Genomic DNA, 13,466 nt, shown 5'->3' with positions numbered 1-13,466 from the left:
TAAGACTGACATCTTCCTTATTGACCGCCTTTCCTACCATACAAACTTCATACTATGCTCCTGCAAACTTTATGTTGCAATAACGGAACGCCACTGGCACAGTCAAAAATAAAATTGACAATTTACGGCGGTTATACGATAAAACGAACGTACATACAAGATGAGCTGTGTTTCTTAGGAAAATTGCCGATCTAAGAAAAATAGAGTATATTTAGGTAATATTCTGATAAGATAGAAAATAATAAGGTAATAAAAGATGAAAATTAAAAATACATTAAAAATACATTAAAAATAGAACATATTTAATATAATTAATAGGTATAATCTTAATATATAAAGATAAAAATTGTACTTTGTTTCAATAGAACATGCGTTCTTGCTTATTGTAGAAATATAAGAGAATAAATAAATGCTGATACATTCCACCGCAATGAAATTAACCTCATTTGTGCGCAATGAGTCGCAAATTGTTATTCTCAGTCGATAATCCATAATTATTCATTACGCTCATATAATCATAAATAGTAATTATTAATTTAGCCCAGCGGCAGCTTTTTGTGCACATTCGATCGAATGACACTTTGCATTTGTTTAAATTACGAGCCAATCTACGGTGGCACGCCTTTGATAATAATAATTACTTGTAATAAACGATATATTATGCAAGAACAGAAGACATACCTTATAAGATGTTAATAATTGTTTCTTATAATATTTTTTGTATATGATATCGCGTAGATAATTTTTAAATAATTAATAAAGATTTATAATATATTTTAATAAGATACAATGAAAGATATAATTTAATATACGAAATTACGGAGATGGTTATTATATAGAGACAATAAAACTTAAAAATATAATAATACGTATCTTGATTATAATTAGCTTTGCATAAATTTAATAAAACATTTTAATAAAATAAATTTAATTTATACATTATATCAGTTAAAAATAAAATGTTATTATAAAGTTAAAATCTCTCTTTTAACATTATAAAAATTATAAATATATATCTTTTGTATACTTTTCGCTAATGCATTTGTAAAAATTGAGCAACTGCGCTGAATATGACACATGAAATGTTACAAATTCAAAAAATGTTTGAAAATATTATTATTTTAATAAAAAATAAAAATCGTGCATTCAAAGGAACGCATTTAATGATTTTCATATCCATGAAATGCTACGAGTTCACGATTTGAAAGTTCGTTAGTTGAAAACTGATAATAGTTTGATCGTAAGAAAGTCACAGATCAGGCAACAGCGAATTGCGCGAATCTTGATTCTAATAATTCATTGTGTGTGATGTCGTCTGATGATGAATCTCCAGGGACAGGCTTCTCTAATTAACCCAATATCCACGAGGTATGGGCATTATAGCTGCTCTGTAGCCACGTGTTAATCCAATTGTCCCATGCGTGCGGTGCGTCACTCGCGAATCCTCGTGATAGATTCGAGATTTCGAATTATGAATTCTCTTCCCATCCGCGCGTCAATCCGCTTCTATTATTACAGTCCTGTGCTTCATATTCTGAATATTTCTCTTGAAAATTACAATAAACCGGCTCGGCTTCCTTTTTCCTTTTCTTTCTCGACATAGTGCAGCTAAATGAGCAATAATAAAAGAACGACTCTACAAAATGCGTCATTGAGCGTCCCATCGCGTCTCTCGATGCGAAATGATGCACGTGCATCAACGACCATTGCGTCCATCTCGCTTGGTCTCTCCCCGTTGAGGGTTAAAAAAGGCAAATAGAACTTAAAGAGAAAGAGAGAAATGCAACTTGGCTAACGTCAACATACGGCATCGCATTGCGTCTTCGCTTTCGTTTTAATTGTGACTATTCAGAGGCGTCTCCGTGACCGGCATGGAGAACACACGACGCAACGCGTCGCGTCGCGTCGCGTCGCGTCGCGTCGCGTCGCGCTGAGCCGAGCGGAGCGGAGCGCGCCGGCCGTGTCGCATCGTGTCGGTGGATGCTGCAATAAAAGCCTCGCCTCGTTCCGCGTCTGAAGCGCGCGCGATTAAAAAGGGCAAAATATGAATGCACCACGGGACGCATTCCGCCGAGCGCGGCGAACTCTTCTTTTTTTTTTTAGCGACGGCCACCACCGTGCTACAGTCCGAGGTCCATAGCGCCGTGTTTGTTTCTCTTCCCTTATTTTGTTCGAATGCGTTTGCATTCGCACGGTAGCGGGCTTTGGACATGCAACTCGCGCGAAACGCGCGTACGTCCGGACGCTGCTTATTGTCGGCTCGCATGAATTAGCCGAGCACGTGTTGAGGAGATCAGAGACAAAGGAGCGTAAACGTGTTTCGTCTATATAACTACTAATGAGAAAAAAATCTAAAGCTTTTTATTAAAATTGAAAAGAAAGTAGGAAAAACACGGCGAATGCGGAAGAAATGCATGAGTATTTTGAAAAGCTCTAAATAGCTTGGTTTCTCATTTTTAAATTGTTAAATTATTAATTTTCATTTTTGAATCATTTTTGCTTGTCAATTTAATAAGTAATATCACTACTCTGGTTCTGTCCATGAATGCGTTTCAAGATCGAAAAAGATTTCGGAGCACAGTTTATAGAATCAAATATGTATATAAATTCACACGGAAATTATTTAAACACTAAGATCTGCTTTGAGAGTAGCACAGAAATTTCTCTTATTTAATTAGATTTATTCTCATTTTTTAAATTAACATATAATTTAAATTTAACCTCACAACTTGATGATAACACAAAAATTATGTTTTTCTAGCTATGATTAATCACTTAAGTGGATGTGGTTTTGTAGTAGTAATTTAAAAAATTACTTACTACAAAAGCATTTGTGATTAACTACAGCTAGAAAAATATACTTTTTACATTATTATCAAGTTAAGTCTAATCACAAGTTAATCAGAAATTAAAAACCCGGCCTTAGACAGGGATTTTTATGCTCATACTATTTATTATTTATACCATGTATTAAATTACTGTTTTAAATTGCAGTTTATCTTTACAACAGCAATGCATGACATCGCATTAACGTATTAAATTAATATTATGATACTTGCTTATTGGAGTAAAGTTCGAGACATTCACCTGTCATAGTAGTAGTCCCTGAAACACATAATAAAAACAATTTATATTAGACAAATGATCGACAATAAACATATTATTATTTATTATGTAATTTTTTTCATTCAGAATGACTTCATATTATTGTAATATTAATTGTTTATTTAAAGCAATAAATACCACAGGATGAAATATTTAACTTTATGATTTTGTATAAACGCACAAGTGACAATTAAATTGATATAATATTGTTTACTAATGATCACGCAATATAAAAGATGAAATGCAAGCGTGAAAAACATTTACAAATTCGCGTCGACCGAAATATTCGAATGTTATTTCGCGATCTATATATTGCGGTGATTGGGCACGAATGGCGAATCGATTGACGATTACCAGAGCGTGTAATTTGAACTACAGGGTCCTCCAAAAGAGAACTAAATAACATTTACCATTAACTTGCATGATACAAATTTCAATTTCGTAATTCAACGTACCTCATTAAGTATATCTGTTAAATTGTGTAACATATAAAAGTGAATAAGAAAATAATACGAATTTTTTTCACATTTCATTGAAATAAAATGAGAATTTAAAGGAAGAAATAAGTGTACATGCTTTGTATAATAATAATTTTTTTAATTATCCGAAATTCTCTTTTATATATATATATATATATATATATATATATATATATATAAAACGATTTTATTTGCAAAACGCAAATTTCTCGTAGAAAAATTGTGATTAAAATTCCAGTAAAAATAAAAAACACATATTAGTTTTTTGATAACACTCTTGTAATTTTCCGATCCTATTTATACAGAAAATGTACTGTTTTATAAAAAGTGTACAATCTTCAACGTTTTTGCAATAATCGATTTTATACACGCCACAGGCGTCATAAATTACATTTCTACGATCGCATGAATATATCCACGTGACTTTTCGAGGTTTTCCGACGGAGGTTCTGAAGATTTTCAGACACGATGCTAGCAGAGAGCTGGCAAAACGAATCTCCTGGTAATCGAATCGCGTCGAACTTTAATCGAATTCGTCCTACGAGGAGCGTTTCGGTCAATAAATGCTCCATTAGCTGCAGTTTAAACGTGCGATTTCTCGTGGCAAAAAGGACGAAACGACGAAACTTCCCGCTACGAAACATTTGATAAAATGGTTGCGTTCTAATGGGAGATTGCCAATTACTTCAATCGTATCGTCAGTATGGCGCTGATACATAAATGCGCTACTTTTTTAACGTGTTTCATTTCAAAAATATCGGAATTTAAAAATATCGGTATTAATGAATTTTGAGACTAATTTATCTAGATTCAAATGTCAGACGCTAATTTAAGCGAAAAAAAGAAGAAAAGAAGAGAGAGAGAGAGAGAGAGAGAGAGAGAGAGAGAGAGAGAGAGAGAGAGAGAGAGAACAAAATATACATAATTTAAAACGCGTTGCATTAACATATTTACGACTTTTTTTCGCCGCATTTTTGTTATGGTTTCTTATTTTATCCGCAGTGTTACCAATTTTATCTATATCGTTGCTTTTAAACACCCAAATATATATTGCAAGGTAATCCTTTCGTCTGATAACGCAATGTTAAGCGGCGAAAAAGCTTCCAGGAAAAACAAATAAAAGATAAAGACACACTTTAGAGATAACAAACGCTATATTGCCGCCGTCATTTTATATTCGTCGGTGTTAATAATGAAAGTTAATTAGTCAATAATAAAAACGCTTAGCTACGGAAGTAAATTTTATTGTCTAAATAAATACGGAAATGTTTTACTAATATGCCTTTAGTCTTCTCTTATTTATGATGTTTCGTCTGTGTGTGCGAACAAGTCAACTATTAATGAATATTTTTCTTTATCGCTGATTCTTACGTTTTACGATACTTTATATACATAATAATTGCGTGCTGAATAATTATGCTGACACACGTTTGTACGCAAACGATATTTTTTTATTTATTTGCACATAAATTATAGAAAGCCCACCTCGCGCTTTTGCTCATCGATCCACTTCTCTTTGTAATGCAATTAAAAGTAAAATGGTTGAAAATTGCGTTCAAGAATAATTATAAACTTTTATCGTTTCACTGGAGCCGTGATTGTGAATAGCGATGCGTGAACGGCATTCGTCGCCGAACGTTCACACAACGTTTTCACAACGCGTCACAGCGCGTCACATTGGAAAAATAGTTGGCGGAATGGCCGAAAATCGATCACGCATGAAAATCGAAAAGCAGAGGCACGTCCGAAACACGCGTGCTGCAGAATAAAAAGGACATCGTCCTAAACGGCCGCATGTATCGAAAAAAAAATGGCGCCGCAATTAGGATGTCGGGCACCAACCCTTTGTTATTTAAAATGCCTATAGTTTGACATTCTGCTCTTTCTTTTTTATTTATTCAGTTATTCGTTCGTTGTCGACTGACGACTTTTCGTCGATCACGTACGGACATTTGCTCCTGTTCCATTTTTATCAAATCGTTTACTGTTTGACAAATTTAGCAAATATTACATCCACGCGACAATTGTTCGAATATGTTCAAACGTACATACAAGATAATAAAAAGTCACAAATAAATCGGAAGCAATATAAAAACAAAATGTGATTGTAAGAAGAAAATGAAAATATAATTGCAAGAAAAATTAATTAAAAAATATAACTAAATTTCGCGATGGTAAGAAGAACTAATGAGAGTCCGAACTATTAGTACATGATATTAATTAATAAATATGAAAAATAATGTTCAAGAACAAAATAGCTATGTCATTTTATTTTAATGATGTTTTTTAAACAACACTGTTTTGCTTTTTTCAGATAATCTGTAAATTTGTTTTCATCTACGGTTTTTTATTTAATTTTAAGAATATATTACAATATAAATATAGCTTTTTTACGAAATGACTTTAGCATTTATATTTCATTATTTTACTCGAATGATTTATTCCCGTTTTTAACGTTACTTTTCTCTCAGCAATTTGTTGATATTAACGTGTGAGTATCTCATTTAAGTAACATATTTCAAAGTTATATTGTTTATTACTGTTATTTAGTTATGTTACTATTTTTTAGAAATTAATTTATTAACAGCTCTACAATTACGAGTTCTGCGCTCAGTGGCTGCTATTGTTATTATCATTATTATAGTTATTAATGCGATGTGCCCTCATAACAATTATCAGTGGTGCATGTCCGCAAATTGCATTTATTACAGAAATTATTTATAAAGTGTGATCCGCGCGCATCACATTGAAAAGGGAAGGTCGAGTAAAGGGAAAAGGAAATGTATGCCGATAAAAGCATGCAGTATTTTTGCGAATAAACGTTAAACCATTAGCACGCCTTTATGGTAGCCATTTGCGAACTATATCTCTTCCTCCCCCCTCATTCCCTATTTTCTCTCTCTTTCCCGTTCACTAATTTCTCTCACCAAAATTATCACCGTTATTCACACTATTCGTGCTATTTCGCCAGTTGACAACAGAAAGCGTATTTGCGGTGAACTGAATATTCCTCCACGAGATGATAAACGCAGAAAACGGACGCGTGCTCGCGTTTGTACCTATACATTTTCATATGTATTTATTTAAATAAATATTTTCCTTTGCAAACGTTGCATGTTGTGTTTGGGGTATTCAAACAGAATTCCTGTTTGCAGTATTAATTCTAAATTAGTTCGAAATCTCCGGATTTAATATCCGAAATTAAATCTTCTTTTTAATTCGTAGAAAGGGATAACATAAAAGTAACGATCGAAATAACGTAAAATAACAGGAGATATTTATTATTCAACTTTTAAGATAAATTTTTTTAAATATTCTAAATACATAGTGAATTATAATAGACACTATCTCGCACCGAACTTGTTAACCGTACTTCATTGTATACAAATTTTCTGTTTAGTATTCATGAACGTTGAGTTCTGAAGCATCTGCAATTAATCACATGAAATTACGCAAATTGTTTACAATTCGTGCATTATAAGGAGAAAATGGTGGAAAGCGGTTTACCTGACTATCGATCGATTCCTCGATTCCCAACAATGCAATTCCCGAGCTGACACCTTTCGATTCTCCATGATACGATTGACTCGTTATCGTAGCGTTATTGCCGAGTGAACAAAAGGGCGTCGATGAAAGGTGCCGCAACGCCGTGCAGGCCGCGAAGAACAATAGCGGAAGTCGAAGAGAAAGTCAGAGAGAAAAAAGGTCGGGAAAACTCAATAGCGACAGACGAGATCAAGATCGCGCGATGGCGTCAATTTTCTTTCATTTCGAATAGAAGAAAATCTTGATAAAGTTATAAAATTATCACATGTGAAATAGTTTTATAATTCCTTGTATATTAACTTTTATAATTTACATGTCTAATGATAGTCATTTTATATTTAATCCTTTAATGCCACTCTATGAGAACAATACATTTGGGCATATCCAACTCAATTCGATTATAATTTTCATAATAATGGACATATTGTAAACAATGTTTTTCAATCAAAACGTCTGACACCGAGCAAATGTATGTATCTTTATTAATAAAATAAATAAGTAAAAGCCTTTGGTGTAAGTTAGATTTTAATTAATGCTTGAATATATGTGAATGCTTATTATAACATCAAATTATTAGTTATTTTTATTATTTAGTACTCTTTTAAGGTACTTGTTAATATATTATTAACTTGTCTGTCAATTTAATTTGTGATATATTACTACTCTAATTCAGTTTAAGATTACGTTCAAGATTGGAAATATTTCGACGCGCAATTTATATAAATGGATATGTATATAAAATTTTGGAAAAAGAAAAAGGTGTTTAAGGATTAAGAATCTTTGAGAATCTAGATATATGGACAAAGGACTGTAATAATGAAATCTATAGTTAACTTAAGTTCTAATAATAGGAGTCTTTTAATCTTAGAAAAAAAGTGACAAAATGTGTATTTTTCTAAATAAGATCGTACAACAATGAATATTAATCCTAATTGTAGATAATGTGAGAAATTAATGATGCAATTTGATAGCGTTAAGGCGATATGGAAAGCCAACTGAGTATCGTTCAAGAGAGATCGCAATTACCGCAGCTTAATTAACTTCCGGCGCAACATTAGCGAATCTTGAGGGCGATTAATCGATATTCAATTTCGCATGACGCGCATCGTCTGGCCGTGACATCGTGATCTTCGATCCGTTCATGGAATGATATTGTAAGGATGATAATGACAGCAGCAATGATGATGACGATAATGATAATAATCGTTGTGTAAAATGGAATATCTGATGAATTGATGCTTTAGAATTAAACAAAGGACTATATGAAGTCATAATAACAGCATAACCGATGCATGAAAATCTTACGGTTTCATGATTATTAAAGTAAATTGCAATAATATAATGCAAATGTAGTATTAATGTAGTGTAATGCAGTGTATGAAGATGTGCAGAATGAGATGATAATTGTGCAAATGCATTTCATAATATAATGCAAAATATATCATAATATAATTCAAAATTTATCACAATATAATTCAAAATTTAATTTTAGCTGCAATTTAATACTTTTAATCCAATACTTGACTATTTGGCTGTTTTCATTATTTGTGAAATCAATTTATGACTTCACGTTTTTCCTTGATTCTCATGTTTTAAGAAAAGCATTGTCTCGTTATCGTAACCGTTATCGGACAAAAGAACAGCCGAGAAAAATCTTAACAAAGGATGACAGATACAAGAGATCAAAGCGACATGAAACCGGAAATAAGAATCTGAACGGAATTAAAAAAACTGCTTCTTAATTGAATTTTTCTCTATTTTAGTTCCTTGTTCAATATTCATTTATAATTAAACTATTCTCTTTTCTATTTGAGGATATAAAATATGTTTGATCTAATGATTTAATAAAAAGATTTTGTTAAATGAATATTAAATTATATATTTTTTGGTATATTTAATGAACATTATTAGTATATATATATATACAAATTACTTTAAATTTAAAATATTAGATCGATAATAGAAAGAATGGCGCATTACAAGATGATCGTATATATTACAAAGTTGATAGAATTTATAATGATGAATTAGATGTTAGAATATATAATCTATTTATATAATTACAATTCTCTCTTGGAATTTTCGAATACACTTTATTCACTACTACTTATTCACTTTTGCGAAATTTTACTTGTTTTTGCAATACGCCAAATTACGTAGCGCCGAACACCCTAAGCTCATTCCGTAGGTGCGACGTTCCGGATAATTCGAGTCCGGGAGAGAAAGGAATTCTTTTCAGGGTCCCTTTCAAGAATTTCAATAAAAGCTCCAGCAGTCCGTTGACCGCTACTACATTTTGATATTACCCTTGCAATAACTAGGTATCCAATGACACAAGACGATATCTGTTTTCTGTTTTCTCTTATCACATCCTTTGTTTGAATATATGAACCAGACTTTATATAGTCTATTTAAGTTTTGATATTTTTTTCTAATTTTTTTGCTGACAATGAATTTAAAATTAAAAACTGATGGTCAGATTCAAAAGAAGAACAAGAAAGAAACATTTCTACATTAAAACAATATTACATTTTCAAATATTTACATGAGTGCAATGGAGATTTTAAGAAAAAGTAACGCTTAGCCCGCTAAACAAAATTATGTTGCAGCAATGTTTTTGTAACGCACGTTACAAAAATCATGCGACGTTTTGCGTTTTGTCGCACAAACGTTTTGATAACATCCCAGGAAATGTCCTAAGTCGATTATTTTACATATGTGACGTCACATTTGCGTTTCTGCAACATTTGTTAAATTGCGATGTTAGGGACGTTATAGCTTTAATTTCAGAAATATTTTTGTAACGTTTCAAAAATAAGAAATAATTCGCTTGATTTACGTTTAATTTACAACTCAAATTGTAACATTTTTGTAACGTGAATTTGGACACTTTAAACTTTTGTGTTTGAAATAATTATAAAATTTACTTTAAAAAATATATAAAAGAAAGTTTTCCAAGATAATGTTGTAATTGTAAAATAATTTTCTAACTTTCTAGGGGCGAGCCCTCTTTATTCATAAGGAAACTTAATTGTCTTCAAAAAATCATTTCATTAGAACAGAAATTAAAATTTTATAATGTTGTGCCTTTTATTCATGGGTGGATTTTAATTACGAGAAAATGCGACACCACTACTTCCATCTAGTGGTGGGACTGTGTACTATTCATGGGTGATGAAATAAATATTTCAGAAACATTGTAACATTCAGGCAATGTTTTTATAAGTTGCAAAGAAAATATTTTACACAAAACTTATTTTCACGTCACAAAACGTTTCTTTTATGATCTTCCAAATGGCATATTTAAGGCGAAAATGCAACGTTTCTGATACGTCCCATGGAATAACACAAATAAAATCTTAATTTTGAATGTTTACTTTTTATAAATCTATATACATATGAAATGTCACAAATTTGCTAAGTACAGCCAAAATATTTTCTGAGGGTTTCATGTTTAACGGAAGATCATATTGGATCACATTTTTCCCTCTTTTTCATAAACAAATATCAAAAAAATAAAAAACAAAATGACTCAATATATTGACATGTTTTGTTGACATGTATAAGAATATATACAAAACTATTTTTTAATAATTTTTTATAATTTATCTACTTATTTCCACGATGTTTAGTATCTGAATAACAAAAGTATCAAAAAAATATTATAATCAATGTGTACATATCCAGTATGCTTAAGTTGACCATATTGGTTCTACCTTACGAAGAGTTTATTTTCTCTTTGATTATAAATAAAACGTGATATGATAAATAAATTAAAGTATAAACTAAATGCAGTTGTAAATGGAGAGCTACAAAATAAATTATGGAAAAATAAATTACGGAAATTAATAACTATCTCTTGAGAATTATAGAATGCAATGATTTGTCTATAAAATATTACACCACGATCACGACTTTTTGTATTTTGTTTTACTGACAATAATAATAAGAACAAAAACTGAACCGAACAATAAACTGCTGATGCAATCGAGACAGTTTGCTTATGCCTCTTTTTATCAATGTAATTTAGTTTTAATGTCTGTTTAATTAATTCTCTTTATCTTTTTCTAGTTCTAAGAATTAAGTTGAATCAAGGTTAATTTACATTGATTAAAACGATTAACAGATAGCATTACTAATGCTATCTGTTAAATTTACTGTATAATTCCTACAACACAGGGAGTAAATTACATTGGGTGTACTAAGCCGTACAAGGTCCAGTTATTTGAAGATCAGTGTGCTTGCTTTGCTATTCTCTTCTTAATTATTTTTCCATCCGATATCACACAAGGGAACTCTTCGAAGCGAGCCAATCGAATGAAGAGAATGGTTTCTCAATGATCGATAGTAGTCAACATCAGGAAGGCGACTCAACATCAGGATAATCCCCTCGCGTGCCCTACATGAGAAGGCCAGGGACACGCGCACGGTCCGACGATCACGTGGGTGGTCCGAGGCACTCGATAATCGTGTAATTGAACGCTAACGATGCTGAAATGTTGATAGAATCCGCTCGACTGCTCCACAAATATGCTCTTCGATGTTTCACCGGCGGCGGGAACAGACAAGCCCTGTTTGTGCGGAGCTCTCTTGTGTACCGCGCTGCCAGACGAAGGTTACCGAGCACGCACAATGAACGAGTGCTCTGAATGGGTCGCGCCATGCCGAACCGCTTCAAATCAACCAGATCGGACCACGGCTTAGCCATGGAGAATTTTCCCAACGTTGATTTAGTATTCGCGCTTGATTAAGCGCGTCGCTCGCACGACGAGCGCCGCTTCCGCCGCGAGCGTTTCGCGCGCATTCGGGCGTTTAGCGAGCGTACCGACACTACCGACAGTATCGACTACTCCGCAGACGGTGAGCTTTTATTTTAAGTAAGGAAATCTCGCGCGCGAATGGTTCCCACCGCTAATTAAAGCAGTTTTTGTAAAATAAGTCAATTTTCTCCCTCTCTCTCTCTCTCTCTCTCTCTCTCTCTCTCTCTCTCTCTCTCTCTCTCTCTCAAGAGTAACTTTTAACAATTTATAAACATCTTTTCGAGACAATTTTCTGTCGGCGATAAAATTCTTCTCTCCGTTCTTTTTTTCAATTTTAAAAGAGACGAGGATCTCATATTCTTTCTGGAAGAATGATAATTAAAAAAATTTTGTACATTGAAACGAAAATCAGTGTAAATTTAACATGCGGTGGCCCATATAATTTTCACTATGTGATGAAATATAATACCAACGTGATATGGATTTAACACCATGGGTGTTTTGTTGACACAAACACTAGAGGTATGAATATATAAATCCATATCGCAATGGTGTTAATATTAACACTAACACGGTGAGAATTATATAGACACTGCAAATTGAATCCACACCGATATTTTTTAGAGTATAATTTTTATCGACGATTCTTGCGAAAGATAGCTCGTGATATATTCGTATTATTAGATCCAGAAAATATGCACTACAAAACGGCCACGGCGGTGTGAAGAACGTTAATATTGGTTGAAAAATTTCGGTGATATTGCGGAAATTGCAGTCAGAGAGATGGCGGTACAATCCGGAATTAGTCCGAGGAGAGGTAAAACACTTGGCGGAATAAAAAGAACGTGCCAGTTCCCGGGCTAAACCGCCGGAACCGGCAGAACGTACAGCGAAATGGAGTCAGCCGGGAACGACGATGGCGGATTAGCCCGCAGGCACGTGCTGCGGACACCATTCTCCACTTCGCTTGAGTGCTCGAAAATCACGTTCGCGCTGAACTCAGCTCGAAAACAGACTACGGCGATATTCGCGCGAATCGCGCCCACGTCTCGATTCCTGTTGTCTCTTTCAGTGCGGATGAGTCCGCCCTTTGTCGTTCACCACCCTTCGGCTCATTCGTGCGCTGCAGAGAAAGAGAAAGAAGAGAGAGAGAGAGAGAGAGAAAGAGAGAGAGAGAGAGAGAGAGAGAGAGAGAGAGAGAGAGAGAAAGAGAGAGAGAGAGAGAGAGAGAGAGAGAGAGAGAGAGAGAGAGAGAGAGAGATCCACCCTTTTGGTGATCGCGCTATCCCCGTTCCCTCTTCCAGAGGACGACTCTTGCGCTCGGTCGTTACCTTCGCGGTCCGATGGCCCTTCGGGGATTTGCGGGAACGTATGGGTGATACTGGTAGACTATACGTACCGTAGTAAAACTTGTTCTATCCGCATATAGTAAAGTAGCGAAAAATAAACTACGAGTTATTAAACATCACTACACTCTGCCATATTCGGTACGTTCTCTTTTTACACGAGCGTACGCGGGTGTATTATACAGTCTGTGGATTCATTATGACGAATAGAACAAAGGACGGTAAGGTAT

The 13,466-nt window shown here is 33.7% G+C and overlaps 1 protein-coding gene across 2 annotated transcripts in view; it reads right to left on the bottom strand.

Annotated features, from left to right (window-relative positions):
• The window catches only part of LOC105144240 (uncharacterized), a 144,939-nt gene that overhangs the window by 24,088 nt on the left and 107,385 nt on the right, over positions 1 to 13,466 (bottom strand). For both annotated transcript variants that reach the window (XM_087411574.1, XM_087411573.1), the window contains exon 5: positions 3,088 to 3,105. In XM_087411574.1, the coding sequence (XP_087267700.1) occupies positions 3,088 to 3,105 (18 nt within the window). The remainder of the gene's footprint in view (positions 1 to 3,087; positions 3,106 to 13,466) is intronic.

This window comes from Acromyrmex echinatior, chromosome 11 (genome assembly GCF_024713525.1).
Source record: "Acromyrmex echinatior isolate Ae372 chromosome 11, ASM2471352v2, whole genome shotgun sequence".
Taxonomy (NCBI): Eukaryota; Metazoa; Arthropoda; class Insecta; order Hymenoptera; family Formicidae; genus Acromyrmex; species Acromyrmex echinatior.
This window is presented reverse-complemented; position numbering and strand designations above follow the sequence as displayed.